This window comes from Lepus europaeus, chromosome 3 (genome assembly GCF_033115175.1).
Source record: "Lepus europaeus isolate LE1 chromosome 3, mLepTim1.pri, whole genome shotgun sequence".
NCBI lineage: Eukaryota > Metazoa > Chordata > Mammalia > Lagomorpha > Leporidae > Lepus > Lepus europaeus.
The window spans coordinates 111992655-112017182 of record NC_084829.1 but is presented as its reverse complement, the minus strand read 5'-3'; the positions used below and the strand labels follow the sequence as shown (position 1 = coordinate 112017182).

At 38.3% G+C, this 24528-nt stretch overlaps 1 protein-coding gene across 1 annotated transcript in view; it reads left to right on the top strand.

Moving 5' to 3' along the window:
* Nucleotides 1–24528, top strand: part of HDAC2 (histone deacetylase 2) — a 32114-nt gene that overhangs the window by 5844 nt on the left and 1742 nt on the right. The window contains exons 2-12 of the mRNA XM_062186640.1: nucleotides 6123–6235; nucleotides 7571–7688; nucleotides 8998–9072; nucleotides 9523–9661; nucleotides 12889–13030; nucleotides 15837–15929; nucleotides 16005–16113; nucleotides 20697–20837; nucleotides 21060–21168; nucleotides 21716–21846; nucleotides 22980–23135. Coding sequence (XP_062042624.1) covers nucleotides 6123–6235; nucleotides 7571–7688; nucleotides 8998–9072; nucleotides 9523–9661; nucleotides 12889–13030; nucleotides 15837–15929; nucleotides 16005–16113; nucleotides 20697–20837; nucleotides 21060–21168; nucleotides 21716–21846; nucleotides 22980–23135 — 1326 coding nt within the window. The remainder of the gene's footprint in view (nucleotides 1–6122; nucleotides 6236–7570; nucleotides 7689–8997; nucleotides 9073–9522; nucleotides 9662–12888; nucleotides 13031–15836; nucleotides 15930–16004; nucleotides 16114–20696; nucleotides 20838–21059; nucleotides 21169–21715; nucleotides 21847–22979; nucleotides 23136–24528) is intronic.

The window sequence follows — 24528 nt, the reverse complement described above, 5'->3', positions numbered from 1 at the left end:
TTCTCTCTGTCTCTCTCACTGTCCACTCTGCCTGTCAAAAAAACAAAAACAAAAACAAAAACAGTGACTGCCTGACACATAGTGGACCCTTGGTTTATTAAGTAAATGAATGAATTTGAGAAAGTTCTGATGGCCTTGGGTTGGAGTAAAATCCAGGAAAATGGTTATTATGGAAGCCAAGGCTCAGAGTGTTTCTTTTTTAAAAGAATTTATTTTATTTATTTGAAAGACGAAGTTACAGAGAGAGGGGTCTTCATCCGCTGGTTCACTCCCCAGATGGCTGCCACGACTGGGGCTGCGTCGATCTGAAGCTAGGAGCCAGGAGCTAGGAGCTTCTTCTAGGTCTCCTACGTGGGTACAGGGACCCAAGGACTTGGGCCATCTTCTTCTGCTTTCCCAGGCCATAGCAGAGAGCTGGATTGAAAGAAGAGCAGCCAGGACTAGAACCGGCACCCATATGGGATGCCGGTGCTTCAAGCCAGGGCTTTAAAACCCGCTGTGCCATGGTGCCGGCCCGAGTGTTTCAGAGAGGCAGAGTGACCAGTTATGTTAAGAACTGGTAGTGCACTAAGTAATCTGGAAGACAAAAATAATGAAATAGAATTTTCCTTACTACCCCCCACCTCCCGTTATTTCTGGAATCTTCTTCAATTAGCTTATCTTTAGGGGTGAATGTACATTTTACAGCTCAGAAATCTAAAATTATCTGAAAATTTTGAAAAAGTTTGAATATCCCCACATTTTTACAGCAGAATAACGGTGTTGACTGTAGGGTGCTGCTCAGACTCTGGAATGTTGGGTACATAAATGTACTGTATTCTCTTTATAAAAGCAAAAATTAAAATTTAAAACACATCTAATTCTAAGAGTTGTTCCTATAACTTCTTGAATGAGCAATTTCTAAAATTTTACAGGTAAATCATTTCTGATTTTTTTAATAAGATTTATTTATTTATATGAAAGGTAGAGTGAAATAGAGAGACAGAGATCTTCTATCCTCTGATTGACTACTGTAAATGGCCACAACAGCTATATCTGGGCCAGGCTGAAGTTAGGATTCAAGAACTCTCTGGGTCTCCCACATGGATGGCGTGGTCCAAGTATTTGGGCCATTATCCCCTACTTTCTCAAGTGAATTGAAGTAACCAGGACTCAAGTCTGCACTCTGATGTGGGATGCAGGCATCACAACTGGCACTTTCCCAGCCCCTTTATGATTTCTTTGAATTGTCAATTTAAAAAATTTGTTGTATTCAGGAAACCACCTTGAGATGATTTTTCTGGATGTTTGCTTCATTGGTAAAGTATTTTTAAATATTTTGATGAAAATCAGGATAACATTTAAAATGCTTGAAATATATTACTGACCATTTGAATGAGAAATATGAAAACCATAGATTCTTAAAGCTGAGAAAAAAACATTTTATCTTTATTAAAAAGTAAACGGCTACCAAGCAGGAGAATTGGGAGATGGTTCTACACCCTTACATTTCGGTGAAATTCTTGATAAATCAAATAATTATCTGTAGTATGGCTGCCTTTGTAGATGTGTATCATTTAGGTTGTATGTATATTCTTATTCGAAATAGGGCCCTTAAATTATGGCTGAATAACTTATTTAAAGCCAAGTATATTTATGTAAGATTTAAGGACTCTGCTAGTACAAAATAAATTACTTTGATGAATTAGGTAGTTTCTTGTGTTCATTTTCTCTAAATTAACAAAGTCTCTAAGCCTTGGTGGAAAATATTTATATTCTATGTTAGATCTTTGTCAGCTTTCCTCCTACCATTGCTCTCTAGTGATTATTAACTGCCATTGCTCTTCCTGTGGTTCCTTGTAAGAATATTGGCTTTGAGCTCTGCTGCCTAGTGTTTGAATTTAGCTCCTCTGCTTGGTAGTTGTGTGATTTTAGCAATCTTACTTGACATGTCTGTTTCTTGCCCTTATTCATGATTATGAAATAGGAATAATAGTAATGATACCTACATCATAGGGTCATTGAAAAGATTAAAAGGTAATAAGTGTGAGGTGCTTAGAATAGTGCCTTCTGGTAAGCACTCAGTGAGTGTGAATTTCTGCTGAGAAAGTGCCAGCGTTGTCTCTTTCCTATGGATTATTGGAGCCTGTGTCTTTCTGTTGGATTCTTGGTATGCTTATAACTAGAATATTTGTCCTGAAGATGTGGTAGATGTTAGAGACATTTAATTCTGATAATCCTTACACAGAGGCAGATAGAAGTATGTGAAGATGAGAATTTCTTTATTCTGACTGTAATGATCTCCTTTGTTAGTAGTAACTTTGAAATACCTTGCATGTACTACTTAGGTACATGATGTTTTGCTGCTCTACTGGTTTCATCTAAGAATTTGATGAAACTGTTGGCTTTCAAGGAACTGTATGTACTGCCACCATGTTGGGCAAAGCTTTTAAAAGGCAGAGCCTTGCTTGATAGGTAGTTGGTTTTCTCCATTCATAGCCTTTCATGTTATGTAGCAAGATAACCTTGCTTTGCAATTTGACTCTGTTTTTTAATCTTTTTGTTGGTACCTCCATTTAGAAAGTTGAATTTCTCTTAAAGAGACTATGTATGTAAATTATTTTCTTATGAGAGCTTACGCTACAAATAAAGGTAAGTAATTAGAGATAAGATGACAACAAACTCACAAATAGTCCTATTATTGGAAGCATGAGTTTTTATTTCAGAGGGAGAGGGAAAGAAAGAGAGAGGGGTGTGTCTTTGATCTACTGGTTCACTCCCCAAATGGCCACAGTGGTCGAAGCTGGGCTGATCTGAAGCCAGGAGCCAGGAGGTTCTTCTGGGTCTCCCACGCGGGTGCAGGGGCCCAAGGACTTGGGCCATCTACTGCTTTCCCTGGCCATAGCAGAGAGCTGGATTGGAAGTGGAGCAGCCAGGACTTGAACCAGCACCTGTATGGGATGCTGGCACTGCAGGTGGTAGTTTTACCTGCTGTACCACAGTGCCAGCCCCAAGAAGCATGGTTTTTTTAATAAATGTGAATACTCATGTTGTACCAAATATATGGAAGAACAAAATATTTTGTGTTCTCAGTTTCTATTAAACGAAACAGCTGTATACTTAGAAATTTTTTTTAAGAAGCCAAGCACATGGGATATGTGGCTCACCCCTCCCTGACCCCGGATTTATTTATTTATTTGAAAGGCAGAGTTAGAGAGAGGGTGAGACAGAGAGAGAGGGAGAGAAGGACTGGGCCAGGCCAAAACCAGGAGCCAGAAGACTCTTACTCCAGGTCTCCCATGTGAGTGCCATGGACTCAAACACTTGGGCCATCCTCTACTGCTAGGAGCTGTATGGAAAATGAAACAGCCGGAGGCCGGCGCCATGCCTCAGTAGACTAATCCTCTGCCTGTGGCGCCAGCACACCAGGTTCTAGTCCCGGTTGGGGCACCGGATTCTGTCCCGGTTGCCCCTCTTCCAGGCCAGCTCTCTGCTGTGGCCTGGGAGTGCAGTGGAGGGTGGCCCAGGTCCTTGGGCCCTGCACCCGCCTGGGAGACCAGGAGGAAGCACCTGGCTGCTGGCTTCAGATCAGCGTGGTGCGCCACCCACTGCAGCCAATGGGGGGTGAACCAACGGAAAAGGAAGACCTTTCTGTCTCTCTCTCTCTCTCTCTCTCTCTCACTGTCCACTCTGCCTGTCAAAAAAAAAAAAAAGAAAGAAAATGAAGCATCCGGGACACAAACCAATGCCCACATGAATGAGATACTGGCATTACAGATGGTAGCTTAACCCACTGTGCCACAACACTGGTCCAATCTTTTAAAAGATTGTTGATTCTGAAGATAAGTAAATGATATAGCTTTTATTAGGAAAACTTATGTTGAAATGAAACTTAAAGCCAGTAAAATCAGTTTGGCTATTGTGACAAAATTTTTGAAATTGTTGACTAGAGTAGTTACTCAAACTAATTTCCAGTTTGATGAATTCTGTTGTAAGATGTCCATTAAAAAGGTAGTACTCCCCCTCCATGCCTCTCTGGCTGGATGTTTTTGAGTCTAATAAATCTTTTTGTTTGTTTATTTATTTTTTTAAAGATTTATTTATTTATTTGAAAGAGTTACAAAGAGAGAGAGGGGTCTTCCATCCACTGACTGGTTCACTCCCCAGTTGGCCGCAACAGCTGGAGCTGTGCCAATCTGAAGCCCGGAGGTTCTTCTGGATCTCCCATGGGGGTGCAGAGGCCCAAGGACTTGGGCCATCTTCCACTGCTTTCCCAGGCCATAGCACAGAGCTGGATTGAAAGTGGAGCAGCCAGGAGTTGAACCGGTGACCATATGGGATGCTGGCCCTGAAGTGGTGGCTTTACCCATTACGCCACAGTACTGTCCCAAATCTTTTTAAATCTCAAAAAAAGTAGTATAATATATGTTTAAAAGACTCTTATTGTTACTTTTTATTATAAGAAACACTGGAACTTAACTTTATCACTTTATGGGGCTGGGGTTGTGACGTAGTAGGCTAAGCCTCCGCCTTTGGCACCAGTATCCCACATGGGCGTCAGTTAATGTCCTGGTTGCTTTCTGATCCAGCCCTCTGCTATGGCCTGGGATAGCAGTAGACGATGGCCCAAGTCCCTGGGTTCCTGCACCCACATGGGAGACCTGGAAGACACTCCTGGCTCCTGGCTGCAGATCAGCCCAGCTCCAACTGTTGAGGCCATTTGGGGAGTGAACCAGCAATGGAGCACCTTTGTGTCTCTCTCTTTCTGTAACTCTACTTTTCAAATAAAATCTTTAAAAAAATAAAAAATAAATCTCTTTAGATATTGGGATATTATAAAGATGGTATTTAAAGACAGTCTGGGTATGAGTGTTCTGGTATAGTTGTTGAGGCCACTGCTTGGAACACCTTGGTCCCAAATCAAGAGTATATGGGATCCAGTCCCGCCTCTGCTTCGGATCCAGCTTCCTGCTGGTGTGCATTCTAGGAGGCAGCAGATGATGGCCCAAGTAATTGGGTTCCTGCCATCCAGGTGAGAGACCCAGATAGTTTCTGGCTTCCGCCTGGCCCAGCCTTACCTGTTTCAGGTATTTGGGGTGTGAGTAATGGATAAAAGATTTCTCTGTCTCTCCCTCTCTGTCACTCTGTCTTTCAAGTAAATAAATAAAACTTTTGGGGCCAGTGTTGTGGAATAGCAGTTAAAGCTGCTGACTATAACACCAGCATCCTGGATATAAAGGTACCAAGGGTGCCAATTCATGTCCTAACTGCTCTGCTTTTAATACCAATCCCTGCTAATGGTCTGGGAAAGCAGTGGAAGATGGCCCAAGTGTTTGGTCCCCTGCCACCCACGTGGGAGACCTGGGTGGAGTTCCAGGCTCCTAGCTTTGGCTTGGCTTAGCACTGGCCATTGCAGCCATGTGGGGAGTTGAACTAGCAGATGAAAGACCGACTTCTCTGTCTCCCTCCCTCTAACTCTGACTTTCCAATAAATAGATAAATCTTAAAAAAAAAAAAAAACTTTTCTAAAAAGACTGGAAGTTATAACTTTAGTCATGAAGAACAAGACAAAATATCCTTATTTGAAAAATGTCATGAATATGTCTGAACAAAGTTTTTATTTAGAACCTGAATTTTAGTAACCCGAAGTTGCCTGACAGGCTGTTATGGACATAGAACATTTTAAACCCCCGAATACCAACTTTTAAGGATTTCTGGGATGCTAATAAATCATCTGCAAAGCGGTATTTCTGAAAAAAAATTGAAATAATGCCAGTAAAACTTGAGAGAGTGTCCCTGAATCATCTGAGTTTGATAGAGAACATTAAAAGCAAGTATCGCTTTAAGGGACAAACATTTGAAAAAAAGAAAAACCACTTTGTGGAACTAAAAATCAGAGAATCTTGGCTTTCTTTAGTTTACAAATACAGTGTTAACTAATAATGGAGTCATTAGCTTGTAAAGGTGTACATGTGTCTTGGTTTTCTAATATAGTTTGGAAGTTGTAAAATAAAGCCAATACCATTTTAGATATCTAATGAAATTTTACTTATATGGTAAATGTTTTCTAACGTTTGACATACATAAATTCAGATACTTGTAAGGATGCTTTTATCTCTATTGTTTATGTCTTCCTATTTTAGGTGACATTGGAAATTACTATTATGGACAGGGTCATCCCATGAAACCTCACAGAATCCGCATGACCCATAACTTGCTGTTAAATTATGGCTTATACAGAAAAATGGAAATATATGTAAGTATACCTTTTGATTTTTTTTTTTAATAACTACTTTGAAACTTTTTCCATTTGGAAAGCATTTAACTGGTGAAAACTGGAGCAAACTTTTTTGTTTTACTCTTCATAGAACACCTAGTGTGGTAGCTATAGCTTCTTTTTTCTTTTGCTTTAACCATTTTAAAAACGCTCCCCCTCTTAGAATTTTAGGCTCCTGGAGAACAACTCAGTCTAGCATATTAAATATTTTTGTCACAGTAATTGTTGACCTGCTATGCTACTGAAAAGGGTTTGCCTGGAACTATTATGAAAGAAAAATAATTCTACAAGCATTTAGTGGACATGATATATATGGAACTCTGTTAGTGGTCAAGCTGAGTGAAAACAGGATAAAACAACTGCCTTAAGTATTTTTCAGGTACAAACAGGCATAGATAAACAAATTCAAGACACAACAATTCCTACCTATTTGGGGAGATTATAAAGACTTGAAGCCATTAACAATGTCAGAGAATATGTATAAGTTATTCTCTGGTATAGACATTTAGAAAAGGGAGGCAGTTGCTTAAGAGTCTGTCTATGGAAGCCTTTTAAGGTAGTTGTCAGAAATGAAATTGGGCTCATCAGGACAAGGAAAGTTAGAACAATTCAACTGAAGGAAGAGATTGTGAACAGACTTAGAAGTGAGAATGTGTTTTTCTGGAAGGCCATTGATGAAGTGGTGGTATATAAGTCAAGCTTACAAACATGTTTGTCTTTAATGGGTTGGCATATTCCCAATAAAATATAAAGAATGATTAATTCACAGGTGTTATGCCTGTCTGATGCTTTTTTTTTAAAGACTTATTTTATTTATTTGAAAGAGTTACAGAGAGAGGTAGAGAGTTAGAGAGGTCTTCTGTCTGCTGGTTCACTCCCCAAATGACCACAACAGCTGGAGCTGAGCCCATCTGAAGCCAGGAGTCAAGAGCTTCTTCTGGATCTCTCAAATGGGTGCACGGCCCCAACTACTTGGGCCATCTTCTACTGCTTTCCCACGTGCATTAGTGGGGAGCTGGATTGGAAGTGGAGCAGCAGGACTCAAACTGGCGCTCATATGGGATTCCGGGACTGCAGGCCAGTGTTTTAACCCGCTGTGCCACAGTGCCAGCCCTTTCTGATGCTTTTAAAGAAGTTTGAACCAGCTTTAGAACTGATTGACTGTGTTCTTAAAACATGTGTATAAATTTGGATTACTTTTAAAATTTGTTCTGGCGACCTAAGTTGAGAGAAAATTATGTATTTCATTTTATTTAATAGTTCTGATGCAACCAGTTGTACTTATACAATTATGATGTTTACTTTTCCTTACAGAGGCCCCATAAAGCCACTGCTGAAGAAATGACAAAATACCACAGTGATGAGTATATCAAGTTTCTACGGTCAATAAGACCAGATAACATGTCTGAGTATAGTAAGCAGATGCAGAGATGTACGTTTCTATTTTTAAAGTATATTTTAGTATTGATAGGTGTAAATTTTTTGAAGCTTATAGTTATTGAAATAAGATTATGAACCTTCCTGAAGCTTATTGGATTGCAAAACTGCTGTTTGGGTAATCTTCGACTCTGTTTTCTTCCTGTAGTGGCTATAGGATAATTGATATTGGTAGGGAGACCCACTCTCTTGTTTCAAAACAGAGATTATTCTTAAATCTTAATTATCCCTGACCTTGTATATAATACTTTTCTTCTGTTTGTGTGCTTTAGTTAATCTGGACTATAATATGCATATTCTTTTTTTTTGTTGTTGTTGGTATTAGTGAAGCTTTTGATTCTCTGCATAGTGTTCTCTTTTATAGCTTAAAGTATGTTATTAAATATTGTAACTGGGTTAAAGGTAGAATGTAAAATGTCATCCTAAAATGATTGGAATGGTGTATTTTTTTTTTAAACTTTTTATTAGAGTTCATTCTCTGCAGTGTTTATTACTGGTGATTGTAATAGTAAATTAAGTGTACTTATTAGACATCTCACAAATCTTTAGTACATACACAAATGTCTCATTTGATTCAATAAAATGCTGTAATATATTGAGACAGGTATTTATCCATGTTTTTTCCATTGGTGATTCAGAGTAGAAGGAATCCTGGGTAGTTCTTGGGCAAGTGAATTAACAGAATTTAAAACCTATATAATATGGAGTTGTACTGAGATGATGATCTTATTTGAGCAGTAAGAAACCAAAAATTTTTATAGTGCCTATAACTTTAAGAGGCTGCAAAGCTGCCGGGAACCAGGAGTTTCTTCCAGGTCTCCCACATGGGTGCAGGGGCCCAAGGACTTCTTTCACTGCTTTCCCAGGCCATAGCAGAGAGCTGGATTGGAAGTGGAGCAGCCAGGTCTCAAACTGGTGCCCATATGGGATGCTGGCACCACAGGCGGCGGCCCTACCCTTTACGCCACAGCGCCAGCCCCATCTAGATACTTTTTAAAAAGTAAATCATCAGTTTTTAGAATCTTCACTAATTTATTGTTGTATATTTAGGGAGAGAAATACCCTTTTCAACTAAATAAAAGGTACCTTTGTACTCGACAATTAATGTAGCAGGGATGTTGACATTTCATAGGGAACACCTCAATTACTTTGACTAAAAGAACAAATTAAAGTTAGAAACTTTAGATGACTAGTGTGAAATGTCTTATGATTGTATCAAAAAAGAATTTGTAGGGGATAGTTTTTGTGAGAAAAAGTTTTTATTTGTAGAATGGGTTGAAATTAATGAAATACATCTTCCACAGTTAATGTTGGAGAAGATTGTCCAGTGTTTGACGGACTGTTTGAGTTTTGTCAGCTCTCTACTGGTGGCTCAGTTGGTAAGTGCCCTGATTCAATCAGATTTAAAAGTTGAGCTGAGCTTGGTATCTTGGGTTATTTGTTTGAAGCAGAAGTTTTACTGGTGATAATCGGAAGGAATCAGTATGTTTATAGTAAAGTACAAGTGTCTACCATGTTTTGTATAATGAGCTGCATTTGTGTGTGTATATTTATTTACCTTTTCAATAGCATTTTCACTGAGAGATGACTGTTTTCCTGTTTGTTTCTGGTTACCATTGTTAGTTCTCTTTCCATACATATACCATTGTTTAATCAGTTCACAAGCTAAAGAAGAAACTATTACTGCCCTAGATAGTGATCCTTACCTTTTATAATTTTAAACTCTTTTGCTTACCTATGGTATACTCTTACCTATAGCATTTTTCCCAGTCATACTAATTTTTTATTTTAAATATTCTGAAAGTCTATTATATTTCTCTTTGTGTTAGCTGGAGCTGTGAAGTTAAACCGACAACAAACTGATATGGCTGTTAACTGGGCTGGAGGATTACATCATGCTAAAAAATCAGAAGCATCAGGATTCTGTTATGTTAATGATATTGTGCTTGCTATCCTTGAATTGCTAAAGTAAGTTTATTTGTGTTTATACTTTTCCTGTGACATAATGTTTTTATTTGAATAATCCATGGCATTTTTAATATCAAGTAAATGGTAGACTGAAATAGTTCTAGTGTTCTGTTGAATTCATTATAAGTCAATATAGAAATAGAGAAAATTTGCCAATCCTTGTGTTATTAAGAGTGAATATATGTTTATAAATATCTAAAAACACCTTTTAAAAATAGCAGGGGCTATTGGGTGTAGCTATTTGGGTGTAGCAGGTTAAGCCATTGCCTGTTATGCCAGTGTTGCATATGAGTACCAATTCCAGTCCTGGCTGTTCCACTTCCAATCTGGCTGCCTGCTAATGTACCTAGGAAAGTAGCAGAACATGGCCCAAGTCCTTGAGACCCCTGTGGGAGACCCAGATGGAGTTCAGGCTTTGTCCTGGCCCACCTTTCTGGCAGTTGTGGCCTTTTGGGGAGTGAACCAGCAGACAAAAGTTCTCTTTCTGTGTGTGTGTGTGTGTGTGTGTCTGCCTTTCTGTCTTTAATTCTGCCTTTCCAATAAATAAATCTTTGTAAGTGTGTGTGTGTGTGTGTGTATGTGTATTCACTGATGTGATGTAGCAGGTAAAGCTGCTGCCATCCCATATTTGTATCTCAGTTGCTCCACTTCTGATTCAGCTCCCTGCTAGTGGCCTGTGCAAAAACAGTGGAAGATGACCCAAGTGCAAGGGTCCCTGCCAGCCTCCTGGGAGACCTGGATAAAGCTCCTGGCTCCTGGCTTTGGCCTGGCTCAGCTCTTGGTGTTATGGCCACTTGGGCAATGAACCGATGGAAGATTGGTCTCTTTCTCTATAACTTTTTCAAATAAATAAATAAATCTTAAATATATATATATATGTATGTATGTATGTATGTATATATACACACATGAAATAGTAGAAATAGTTTTCAATTTAGATTTGAGTTGCGGTTTCAACTAAAGAAAAATGATGAAACCTTGTAAGTTTATGTTCTAAATGTTTAGCAAGTTTTTACTTGAAGACAAAAATTGGAAACCTGTGTTGAAGGAAATTTGTTTACCTATTGAGCCTAGGTAACTGTGTACCTTTCTTATCTGTTTCGGGCTCTTCTTCTTTACTAATGGATATAAAATTATGCCTAAGTTGCTGTGTTGTGTTTAGGTGTTATCCTTCACTGTTTGAACTCCTCTTCAAACTCCAAAGGCACTTAGGATTTTGGAGATTTACGAAGTTAGACATTTGTTAGCATCAGCAGTTGTGACATCTGAGTAGATTCTACTTCAGATTGTACCAAATTAGTGTTTTCTCAATTTTGAAGATACTCTTCCTTGTAGTTACTCCATACTTATCCATAGAAGCTATTTTTTCAGTAACTTGAAATGGTATTAACTCTTCAAATGAATAATAACTGAGTGGTGTCAATGTAACATTGTGTTAACTTACTGAGAACCAAGGAAAATCATTTGAAATCATTTGCTGTGTTTTGTAACTGCCTGTTGATATTGAATCCAGTGTCTTTAAAACTTTGAAACATGGTCTTAACCCAAGCTAATCTAGACACATTTGTTTGGCTATAAACATAATTTAATTGCTTTGATAAAGAGGCTTATTTATCTCACATGAGCAATTCAAACTTTAATCAACAGCCTTTTTGTTTTTTAATTTTATGAAGAAATTCTGCTACAGTGAGATACACTGTTGTAAATTTTCTACTTCTGAATGTTGCTTCTGTGAATTGAGAATACTACTTTGAATATTTAGTCTGGTAATGGTAGCTTATACTGTATGAGTTTAGCACAGCTTTGAAATGCTGCCTAATAAACAGGGTGCATTGCCATCAATACTTCTCACTTCACTGTACTTTAAAAGGATAACATTTGAAGCACACCTCTCCCTTTTTGTGGTTTGACATGAGTGTGCATGGGTAATAAAATATCAAGATATGGTGATACAGGTGGCTCCTAAAGTGTATTCACGGCATAACTACTTTACTGGGATCTGTAGTACTATAAGCACCGGTATGAAATTATGTGAGAGAGTACCACATGTGGTCTCTTGTCACAGCTATTCAGTTATAGGGTAAAAGAAGCTACAGGTATTAGTAAAGAAATGAGCATGATTATGTTTTACTGTTATCTTTTTTCTTTTTTACAAAAATTAAAAGTTGAGCTTCAAGTAATTGTCATGGCACAAAATACTCTTGTTTTGATTTTTTTTTTCTTTCACTATTTGAAAAATTTGATACAGCTTCCTGCTAATGTGTGCTTGGAGATGGCAGATGATAGCTTAAGTGCTTGGACACTTCTGCAGACTTGGAAGACCCAGATGGAGTTCTGGGCTCCTGACTCTCTGGCCTGGCTTAACCCTGGCTATTGGAAGCACTTGGGTAGTAAACCAGTGGATGTGTCTGTCTGTCTGCCTCTCTCTGCCTTTATCTATCTATCTGTCTGTCTGTCTATCTATCTATCTATCTATCTATCTAGAAGAGTTACACAGAAAGAGGGAGAGACAGAGATCTTCCATCTGCTGGTTTACTCCCCAGATGACCATGATAACCGAGGCTGGGCCAGGCTGAATCCAGGAGCCATGAATTTTTTCCTGGTCTCCTACGTGGGTGCAGGGGCCCAAGCACTTGGGCCGTCTTCTGCTGCTTTCCTAGGCCATTAGCAGGGAGCTGGTTCGTAAGTGGAACAGCTGGGATTTGATCCAGCACCCACATGGGATGCTGATGTCACGGCAGTGGGTTAGCCTGCTGTGCCACGACAGCTGTTCCCTGAATCTTTCCTTTAAAAAATAAATATGTAGAAACTATTCTTAGCTCAAAACTTTAAAATGGCAGTTGGCCAAATTTGGACTGTGGGCTATTTGCCAACCTCTGTTTAATAGTACTAGGGATTTACTAAAGAAATTTTAAAATTAAATTAACAGCATTGAATATGGTGTGGTCTTTAGTTGTTAATATATAAAAATGTGCTTATGCATTTAAAACATGTAAAATAGGACAAATTCCTTGGATAAAATAGAACATTTTTCTTCCACTTTGGGTTCTAAGAGGGAATTTAAACGTTTAAGATTCAAACTATCAGGGAGTCTCTTAGGGTAGATATAAAGTAAGAAAGAAATTAAACATTCTGGAATGTAAGAACTCAAAAATAAGTTTCCAGAATTCATGATGATTGTTCTCAACTTAGAACCTTAAAAAACAAACTTATGGTTTTATTTTCAGGTATCATCAGAGAGTCTTATATATTGATATAGATATTCATCATGGGGATGGTGTTGAAGAAGCTTTTTATACCACAGATCGTGTAATGACTGTATCATTCCATAAATATGGGGAATATTTTCCTGGCACCGGAGACTTGAGGGTAAGACCAAATTCTGCTTGAATAAATGTAAGATATAACCTGTATTTGAACCAGTATTTTTCCTGAATCATTAATTTGAAGCATGCATGCAGAATTAAATCACTTTGTATACTCTGCCATCTGCTAGAATTGACTTTGCCGACTGTAAAAAAAAATTTAAAAAGGGGCAGACGTTGTGGCATAGCAGGTAAAGCTGCTGACTGCACTGCCAGCATGTCATGTGGGCATCAGTTTTTGTCCCAGCTACTCCACTTCTGATTCAGCTCCCTGCTAATGGCCAGAGAAAGCAGTGGTGGATGGCCCATGTGCTTGGAACCCTGTACCCATGTGGGAGATGCAGTAGAAGCTCCTGGTTCCTGGCTTCAGGCCAGCTCAGCTCTTGCTGTTGCAGCCGTTTGGGGAGTGAACCAGCAAATAGGAGATCTCTGTCTCTGTCTGTCTCTCTTTCTCTAAGCTCCGCCTTTTCAAATAAATAAATAAATCTTTATCTCCCAAAAAAAAAAATTAACAAAAACTTAAAGGACTTTTCTTTTGCTCAGCTATTTTATTTGAGTAAATATTATTGAACATCCATGGCACATGAAGCCCTTAGTGTTCAATTTGAATCTTCAAAACTACCTAGTAGTAGCATACATTGCTTTTGATTGTAAAAGTTGTTGGAATAAAATAGACTGGGTGCTTTTAGATTCTTGTGCTTTCCTTTATGATTGGTTTTGAATCAGTACCTCTAATTTTAATCTCTTTTCCTTAGCCTTCTGAAATTTGTAGTGTCTGCCATTTGGGGAGAGAAAAAATATAAACATTTAGCACTTGCCTGCCTGTTACATTCTGTGCATTTATTTCTGTTTCTGTTACCTTTTTCCATTTGGTGCTCTTTTGTTTTATAAATGTGAAAAGCACTGCCAGATCCTTCTATACACTGCCGGCAGTTGTTCTTCACTGGAATTTTTTATGTTTTTAACCACACTGCATACAATATTGAAGTTTATTGAGAAATTTAAACAGCTGTTTTTAGTTCAGCCTGGATTGAGGTATTTCTCCTAAAATGACATTCAACATTAGTTCTAAACTGTTAGTTAAAATTTTATAAGCTTGAGGTCTGTCGTACAGAAAGAGTACCTTTATTCTTCAAATGTGTGGTTTTTCTTTGCTTGACCACAAGGTGGTACTCTTTCAGTAAACTCTTGAGTAAGAGAGGCTAGTAAAAGCTTTCCTAATAGATAGAAGGAGGTCAGGGATTTAGATTGAGTCTAAATCATTTAACTTTTAAAATTACAGGTTTATAATTTCAGTTCCTTGCCAATTAGCTTACTCAACTTTTCCCTTAAACCACTTGGTTCTGTCTTATAAACTAATAATTTGCAAAGAGTGATCCCTAAACTAGCAAGACCAGTGATACAGGGAAGTTGTTAGATATTCTCAGATATATTCTCAGATCCCAGAAACCCTTATTTTACCCACAGAAGTTTGAGAACTAGTGCCCAAAATCATTGGAGTTCATTTGTTTATGGGTGTTACATCCCATAGAAATAGAACAATATTCTTCTCGGCTTTAATTAAGCTTAAAAAAATAAAATAGTGCTTTTTGCATAGTAATCCTAATCGGCATACAAAGAGGCAAATGGAGCCCTCTCAACTTCCAACAGCAGGTAGATGTCACTATGGCCTCTTAATTACTGTGCATTTATCTTAATGGTTGCTTGAAATTATGAGGAAGTACTGGTGAATGTTGTTTTATAAAGATTGAGAATGGCCAACAGCATCTTTTCTTTACTTGAGACTTTATACTTGTATGAAATATCATTCCAAGATTAACATTTGTATATTTTAAATGTGTTCCCAGAATTTTTTTAAGATTTATTTATTTTGAAAGGCAGGAATAGAGAGAGAGCGTGCACTTCCATCCACTGGCTCATTCCCCAGATGGCCACGATGGCCACAATGGCCAGGACTGGGCCAGGCTGAGCGAGGAGCCAGGAGTCAGGAGCTTTTTTGTGACTCCCACTCAGATACAGGGGTTCAAGCACTTGGGCCATCTTCCGCTTCTTTCCCATGTACATTATCAGGGAGCTGTATTGGAAGTGGAGCAGCTGGGACTCCAGTTTGGCACTGATGTGGTATGCCAGCACTGCAGACAGAGGCTTAACCTTCTACATCACACTGCTGCTCACCCTCCCCACTACCCCCAAATTTTTTGAGGAAAATAATCATTGTATGTAACCATATTTGGACTTTTAAATGAAACGTCTTGTTTTGGTTGTTGATAAACGTTCTTTTCTGCCTAATCCATTCTAAAGCAGATAAGAATGCAACCTGAAATTAGCTCATTGTTAAAACTGCTTACTTTATTTAGAGTAGTCCACAACTGTTAAAACTTTAAGAAAGTCATAAGTAACTCATACCAGATTGTAAACAGCGAAAAGGAATCTGTTGTCCTGCAAGCTTCTTTGGCTCAAAATATGTATTGTCCACAGATTTACTTTTAAATTTGCCTCTCTATCTCATATATTTGATTTGTGAATTTCTTGAGTTAAGCTTATTTTCTTCCAAAAATAATCAATGTGTAAAATTGGAACAATACGCTTGTTTATTGTTTTATTTTTTAAGGGTTCTATTGTTTCAACCTCTAGGATGTACTCAGAGTTGGATCTTGTTACTTGAACTTTTTAAAGAAATTTTAACTGGCAAAAAATTGTACCTGTTTATGGAGTACCATGAATACACTGCATAATTTTAACCTTAAAAATACTATGGTAAATAAATCTCTCAGTTTTTCTTGTGAAATATTTCTGTTTGTGTATTTCAGGATATTGGTGCTGGAAAAGGCAAATACTATGCTGTCAATTTTCCAATGAGAGATGGTATAGATGATGAGTCTTATGGGCAGATATTCAAGCCTGTAAGTGGTATTTTCAAATTTAAAATGGATTTTTTTAATGTTATTAGAGATATTAACATTTGTTATCTTATGTAGATTATCTCAAAAGTGATGGAGATGTATCAGCCTAGTGCTGTGGTGCTACAGTGTGGTGCAGACTCATTATCTGGTGATAGACTTGGTTGCTTCAATCTAACAGTCAAAGGTGAGCAATTGTACCAGAGGTATTTCCAGGAGAATGGCTTTTCTTCTCAGGAACTTCCATAAAAGTTGTCAGTGTAGTTTTTTTGCCTGTGCATTAACAATGAACTTTGTGCTTTGTGTTTGTAATGGCTGTCTTTTAAATGTGTTTATGTGTGTCAGAAGTTAACCTTCTTTCAGTAAATTAGGTCTCTTGTATTTAGTCAGATTTTTTTCTTTTTTTTTTTTTTTGACAGGCAGAATGGATAGTGAGAGAGAGAGAGAGAGAGAGAGAAAGAGAAAGGTCTTCCTTTTTGCCGTTGGTTCACCCTCCAATGGCCGCTGCGGCCGGCACATCTCACTGATCTGAAGCCAGGAGCCAGGTGCTTATCCTGGTCTCCCATGCGGGTGCAGGGCCCAAGGACTTGGGCCATCTTCCACTGCCTTCCCGGGCCATAGCAGAGAGCTGGCCTGGAAGAGGGGCAACCAGGATAGAATCCGGCGCCCCAACTGGGACTAGAACCCTGTGTGCCAGCGCCGCAAGGCGGAGGATTAGCCTGTTAAGCCACGGTGCTGGCCCAAATTTCTATATATGTTTATACATGAGTAGTTTTATGAGGCATGTTGTAATCTCCATTGAGACAGCTATTTTCAGTATTCTTATTGGTTCTTTCGTGTTTAGCTTTCTCCATATAATTTGGCCTACTTTGTTACTTAATTGGATTCTTAATTTCCACTTAAAATATTCATTTCTTGTATGCAAGGAGAGGATTTAGCTTCCCAGTGTGCAAACCCCTTCCAATACTTTCATTTTCACAAAACAGTTTGGGTCATGTGTTCATGGTAGCAACAACCTCTTTTCCCTTCTGCAATTGTTCTTTCCTGTGAAATTTTTTTCTTCTAAGTTTTTCATTTACTTAGTTTTCTCTTTGCTCATTACTAAGCCTCAGTATCTCTTATCTCACTATGTTCAGTCCCTCAAGTATTCTGTCAGTTTCATCTTTTTTTAATTTTTGAAAGAAAGTGAGCGAGATCTTCATCTACTGGTTCACCCTCCAAATGGCTGTAATGGCTAGGGCTGGGCCAAGTCAAAACCAGGAGCTCCCTCCAGGTTTCCCATATGGGTAGAAGGGCCCAAGTACTGGGGCCATCTTCCACTGCTTTTCCCAGGACATTAGTAGGGAGCTGGATGGGAAGTGGAGCAACTGAGACATGAACCAGTGCCCATATGGAATGCTGCCATTGTAGGCAGTAGCTTTACATGCTGTGCTACAATGCCAGTCCCGGAATTGCCTTCTTGAAGAACAGCCTTCTAACCTGTGCCTGGTTGATCTAAGTATCTTATAGACATGTGATGACATCTTTTTTCTTCTCTGGTGTGTTACATCCCTCTGACAGCTGTGTCCTCTGTCTTCCACTTAATTTTTTTCTCACATTCTAGTGGAGCTCATTCTCAGTAGCTTCCTGAGAAAAGATGTGGAAGATTTAGGAATATTGCACCAAATTCTGATATTTTGATCAGGAGTTGAAATCAACATGTCATAGAAGTCTGCGCCAGAGAATGTCACCATTCTGGAATGAAATTTTTGGACATAAGAATCTGAAATTTTATTTAATAGATTATTAAAAATTCATATGTGTATCAGAAGTGATTTATCATGGATAATAATTTTTTATGATTTTGGAGTTTTTCCTGTGTGAACTTTAGGTAGTAGGTTGATGTCTGCTTTGCATTATCTGATAAGATGTGAAGAATTCTCACATAGAACTAAAAGCTGTTTTACAGTAAATCTTTTTTTTTTTTTTTTTTTTTTTGACAGGCAGAGTGGACAGTGAGAGAGAGAGACAGAGAGAAAGGTCTTCCTTTTTGCTGTTGGTTCACCCTCCAATGGCCGCCGCGGTTGGCGCGCTGCGGCCGGCGCACCGCGCTGATCCGATGGCAGGAGCCAGGTGCTTCTCCTGGTCTCCCATGGGGTGCAGGGCCCAAGCACTTGGGCCATCCTCCACTGCACTCCCTGGCCACAGCAGAGAGCTGGCCTGGAAGAGGGGCAACCGGGACAGGATCGGTGCCCCGACCGGGACTAGAACCTGGTGTGCCGGCGCCGCAAGGCGGAGGATTAGCCTATTGAGCCGCGGCGCCGGCCTTTACAGTAAATCTTTGGTACAGTGGGAAAGTAACTGCTTGGGACACCTGGCATCCTGTGTTGGAGTGCCTTGGTTTGAGTCCCAGATCGTCTTTTTTTTTGACAGGCAGAGTTAGACAGTGAGAGACAGATAGAGAAAGGTCTTCCTTCCATTGGTTTACCACCCAGATGGTCGCTACGGCCAGCGCGTTGTGCTATTCCGAAGCCAGGAGCCAGGTACTCCCTCCTGGTCTCCCATACCAGTGCAGGGCCCAAGCACTTGGGCCATCCTCCACTGCCTTCCCGGGCCACAGCAGAGAGCTGGAATGGAAGAGGAACAACCAGGACAGAATCCGGCGCCCCAACCAGGACTAGAACCAGGGGTGCCGGCGCCGCAGGTGGAGGATTAGCCGAGTGAGCCGCGGCACTGGCCCCACATCATCTTTGAATTCCAGCTTCCTGTTAATGTGTATTCTGGGAGGCAGCAGATGACAATGAATAAATAGCTCAAGTAGTTGGGTTCCTGCTACCCATGTGGGATACCTGGATTGACTCCAGGCTCCAGACTTCAGTCTGGCCCAGCCCTGGTTTTTATGGACATTGGAGGAGTGAACCAGTGTGAGGAAGATCTCTGTCTTATCTCTCTCTCTGCCTTTCAAATAAATTAAAAAAAAGTTTATGATTGCTACTAAACCAGCCAGCATTAGAATTATGATCTCTTCTGCTTTGTATTAGGCTGAACCATACTAAACTAATTGTTCCTTTCCTTGGTAGGTCAACAGTAGTCAAAAAGCAGTTTCATGTTGTTGAACACATTAAGTTCAATCTGTTGCCTCAAAATAGATAAGCGTTTCCTAACATGATATAACTAAGAAACTCTTATTAAAGTATGTGTGAACTATTGGATTTCCAGTTTAACTCTGAAAATCTTTAGTATCTTTGTATTTAAAAAGTAATAGCTTTTATAATCACAAACTGCAGTATTTTACTCTTAATCTACATTGTATTTCTACTCATTGATAGAATTTCAGTTATAAAAAGCATATAAGGGAGGTTACAATCTGCTTAGTGAACTTGAGTTCTGAGTTTCTCTACTGCTAGCTTCTATTTGGATTTTTCAAGTCTGCTAAAGTTAGCTACCTCTTATCCATTTCCTTTGTATCTTCAGTTATGTTCCTGATGTGTTCTATTCCATTCTTCATTTTTATCGATTTTAGCCTTTCAGAAATCTCCTTACTTATTTTTGTTAGGTTTGAGGATTGTGTTTGTGAGTCAGCAACTTACTTGGAAATATGCAAGTTAGTTTTTTTATATTTTACTTTGTCTTAAAAAATACTCATGTGGGCCAGTGCCGTGGCTTAACAGGCTAATCCTCCGCCTTGCGGCGCCGGCACACCGGGTTCTAGTCCCGGTTGGGGCGCCGGATTCTATCCCGGTTGCTCCTCTTCCAGTCCGGCTCTCTGCTGTGGCCTGGGAGTGCAGTGGAGGATGGCCCAGGTCCTTGGGCCCTGCACCCGCATGGGAAACCAGGAGGAAGCACCTGACTCCTGGCTTTGGATTGGCGCAGCGCGCTGGCTGCAACACGCCGGCTGTAGCAGCCACTTAGGGGGTGAACCAATGGAAAAAGGAAGACCTTTCTCTCTGTCTCTCTCTCTCACTGTCTAACTGCCTGTCAAAAAAAAAAAAAGAAATGCATATTTAGTAGCAGTAATAACAATTGGGTTGTGAGTCATATAATGTCATTACTGATAATGGAAATGCTTACAAGAATACAAATACATGAAGAGAAGAGATAATTGATCTTTATAAAATTAACTCAGAATTGGAAATGAATATTATTTGGTTTGGGGTGGTTAGTTTTTTCTTGGTACTTCGATTTTTTTTCAGATATTCTTGGACATACATGAATTTCTCTTATAATTGAGGGAGTTGTTCTTTCTTTAAAGATTATATTATGTATATAAGTAGTCCAGGAAGTTACTAGTAATTTATAAATGATTACTGAGTTGTGAAATTTATCCAGAGTAAGTATGTGGTTTTATGTTAGATTTATAATCTTAGAAAAGTTAAGAAAAATTATCCAGAATACAATTACCCAAAGATAACCTAGCCTTAAACTTTGTTGTATAGTCTTCTATAATTGTTCTACATAATGCTGATTGGGGAAAATGGGGGTTGTATATAGTGTTTCCTTGTAATCTGATTTTTTTTTCTCCAATGTAACCTTACATGAACATCTTCCTGTATTTATATTTTAATCTTAATAGTTACATGTTTGGCTTTTTTATCAGATGTTTACTAGAATATGACATAACAGATGAAAAGTTTTAGACTAAAAATTTCTTGGATTTTTATTCTTTGTTTTTAAAATATTTAGGAAACCTATTTTGTTAGAGTAAGCATTTGCTTGAATTATCTTTGAATTTTACTTTTCAAACTGATACAGTATGTAGATTTTCTGTTACCCAAATCTTCTTTGTCATAGGTCATGCTAAATGTGTGGAAGTTGTAAAAACTTTTAACTTACCGTTACTGATGCTTGGGGGAGGTGGTTACACAATCCGGAATGTTGCTCGATGTTGGACATATGAGACTGCAGTTGCTCTGGATTGTGAGATACCCAATGGTAAGTGTTCTTCTTCTGGTAGCTTGATTGTATGGACTGTCAGTATACCGAAATGGGTAGGTGAATGATTAAGAACATTCTACAACTGTGTGACTTAAGAGATCATTCACTTCATGCTTATTTTTGAAGCTTTTCTTTGGAAATGTCTTATTTGATTTTGTGCATGGATTTCTGTGGGTACCATGGTTTTAATATGCACGTTTATCTCATTGTTTTTGATAGAGTTGCCATATAATGATTACTTTGAGTATTTTGGACCAGACTTCAAACTGCATATTAGCCCTTCAAACATGACAAACCAGAACACTCCAGAGTACATGGAAAAGATAAAGTAAGAAATCATTGACTTGTTTGAACTCATCTTCATAGTGCCTTAGGGAGAGTTTCATTGTTAAGGAAAATAGATCCAAGCTTTATACAGAGATATCGAGGATGTTGCAGAACGTTCATGGCAAGTGAAATCAAAATACAAATTTATTTAGTCTAAAAAATTTCGAAATCCATGCATGGCAAGACTCTTCCAAAAAAAGATCATGAAAATTACATACGGATTTCAAAAAAATTTCTGCCAGAATAAATTTCTGTCTCGATCCCATTTTACCAGTGTTTTGAGGTACCTTCAAATGCTGTATGGCATTTGACAAGGTTATTTGACTTTGTGCTTAGGATTCCTCATCATTGAAATGGGGAATAAGATAGTATTGCCCTTTTAAATTGTAAAGATGCAGTGAATATATGTAAACTATCGGGACTCAGTAAGTATTATTTTAATTCATAGGTTAACTAGATAAAATATGAAAATTTTTGCTTGATTTTTCATATAAGAGGAACTTCAGTGAAATTGAATTTTGTCTAATAACTTTGCTTGTATAATTTAGACAGCGTTTATTTGAAAATTTGCGAATGTTACCTCATGCACCTGGTGTCCAAATGCAAGCTATTCCTGAAGATGCTGTCCATGAAGATAGTGGAGATGAAGATGGAGAAGACCCAGATAAGAGAATTTCTAGTAAGTTAATGCCTTGATTTGTATTCTGTTAGATTTTGCTGGTTTATTAAAATAAACACTTCAACTTACAAGTTTTAATGGCCCCAAAATTTTACTATGGGTAATGTTTAAAGAGTACCATGTTATTTTTGCTTTTTCCATTTTTTTTTTTAGAGATTTATTTATTCATTTGAAAGTCAGAGTTACACAGAGAGAGGAGAGGCAGAGAGAAAAAGAGAGGTCTTCCATCCGATGGTTCACTCCCCAATTGGCCACAACGGCTGGAACTGCGCCGATCTGAAGCTAGGAGCCAGGAGCTTCTTCCGGGTCTCCCATGTGGGTGCGGGGGCCCAAGGACTTAGGCCATCTTCCACTGCTTTCCCAGGCCATAGCAGAGAGCTGGATGAGAAGTGGAGCAGCTGGGACTAGAACCAGCACCCATATGGGATGGTGGTGCTTCAGGCCAGGGCGTTAACCCTCTGTGCCACAGTGCCGACCCCTGCTTTTGCCATTTTTAACCTTATGCATATTTTTCTTTGTGGTGCTTCATAGTCTGATTTGAGTGTACAGTTTCAGTTTAAACGACTATATGTGTAAGATATAAAATTTCCAAAAAGTATCCACTTATGTATATTCAGGAATAAATTGGGAAAACATGCCATTTGCTCATTAGAATGCATAAAATAGTAAGCACTTGCTGTTTGATTTTATAGTCTTTGATTACACTTAATATGATTATAGATTTATATCATAATGGTACAGAGATTGTATTTCACATTTATGGTACTATTTTTTATTTTATCTCCTTTTCCTCAGAACTCTGAAGTAAAAGTCCACCTTTTAGGTATAAAGATGTTATTCCCACCTGCTATAAGAGAAGCATACTTTTTTTCCTCCAAACTTTTACTTTTTTAAAAAAAAGATCCCTAAATGTTTCTCATCCCCAAATGTCTTTTTAACTGTTTTATAAACCACAGCTAAGTTTTCGGTATTAGAGCAAACTATTCATTTTGTTCCAATCTTAAAATTATTAAGCATCTGTTATCCTGTACTTTCAAATGTGGTAACTGATGAGTACATTTGCATGAGTGTGCTGTAAAGATTTTAAAGCTTGTGACTTTTCCTCAAAGCTTGTTAAAATCTTATGTTAACAGTTCGAGCATCAGACAAGCGGATAGCTTGTGATGAAGAATTCTCAGATTCTGAAGATGAAGGAGAAGGAGGTCGTAGAAATGTATCAGATCATAAAAAAGGAGCAAAGAAAGCTAGAATTGAAGAAGACAAGAAAGAAACAGAGGACAAAAAAGCAGGTCAGGTTTATTTTTTTGGTGAATGTGTTCTGATTTAAAATTTTTTTAAAATTGAGAGCTACATTGAAATATAAAAATTTCCTGAAGTCATCTACTGCAAGTATTACAGAGAGGTGTGTGTGCTAGGTAAATGCCATTTTTTCCTCCATATAAAGTTTGGCTTTTAAATATCTTTGATTGAAATCTTTGCAAGTTACTACTCACATTTGATTTTATAATATAGGAAACCCTATTATATTCTCTTGATGATAAAGGCTTAAATAGTTTACGTGCACTCTGATAGAGTTAAGAGAGAGGGTAAGTTATAAATCTGTTTGTAGTCTACGAGAGAACTGAAATTCTAAGATAATTTTTAACTACCTAAAGTTTATGTAGATGAAATCAATCTTTATATTATCATTTATATTATTTATCATTTTTAATAAGGCCAGATAATAGACTTTGTTCAGAAATTGAGGAAAACACAAAGCTCTCAGAAAAGATTAAAAATATACTGCTTTCTATTACCTTTCTGTCTTTGAAGATTGTCAGCTCTAGGCAATTGAATTTGCCACCAGAATCTGTGATCGTTTGTCTGTATTTTATATGTCTCCATGCTAGCTGGCTAGGGAATACAGCACCTTAAATACCTGTTTTCAGCACTTGGTATGCTTCTTCATGCAAGTAACAGTGACGAGCAAAAGATTTAGTTGACCTGTTTTGATATGAAAACCTGAAGCAGAGAGAGTAGTAGTCAAACATCTTTTTTCCATGTCTGTACCATTGAAATTTTGGGAGTAAACTGCCTCTTTCTCTTCTCTAGAGTGTTAGGAATCCATATCAAAGCTGATACTTCTAGTTCTGTTCTTTGGTCATCAGGCTTGGTGATTCTTAAAATTTCTCAGCCTATAGGAAAAAAAAAAAAACTTTTAGGAAAAACCTGTGGGTCGAGGCCATAGAGCCATTTCTTTTTTCATGTTTCCCTCCCCCATCCCGTTTTGGCACTTTGAGTTTGCATAGCCAGAATTAAACCAAAAATCACAACAAATGTCATAAAATCCACATTGTCAACATGGGTGTTCATATTATAGGACTAGAGCCTTGCAATGATTGTAGAATACTTAAGAATATTGATATTTTGCTGTCCCCTCTTAGGCTTTTGCCTTACAACTTTAGTTTGTTCGCTTATTTAAAGAAAAACTTTAAAAAATTTTAAAAACAATTTGCTTTTGCAGTTTTCAGATTGTAGTGTTAACTTCTGTTAAAAAGTTTTGAACTTTTCAGTATTTATTTAGTGAGGATTAGAAAATAAAGGTATGAGGCAGACACTGCCGCAGTGGGTTAAGCTGCTGCTTGAGATGCCTGCATGCTGTGTCTGAGTGCCAGATCTGACTTCTGACTGCTCTGTAGCTTA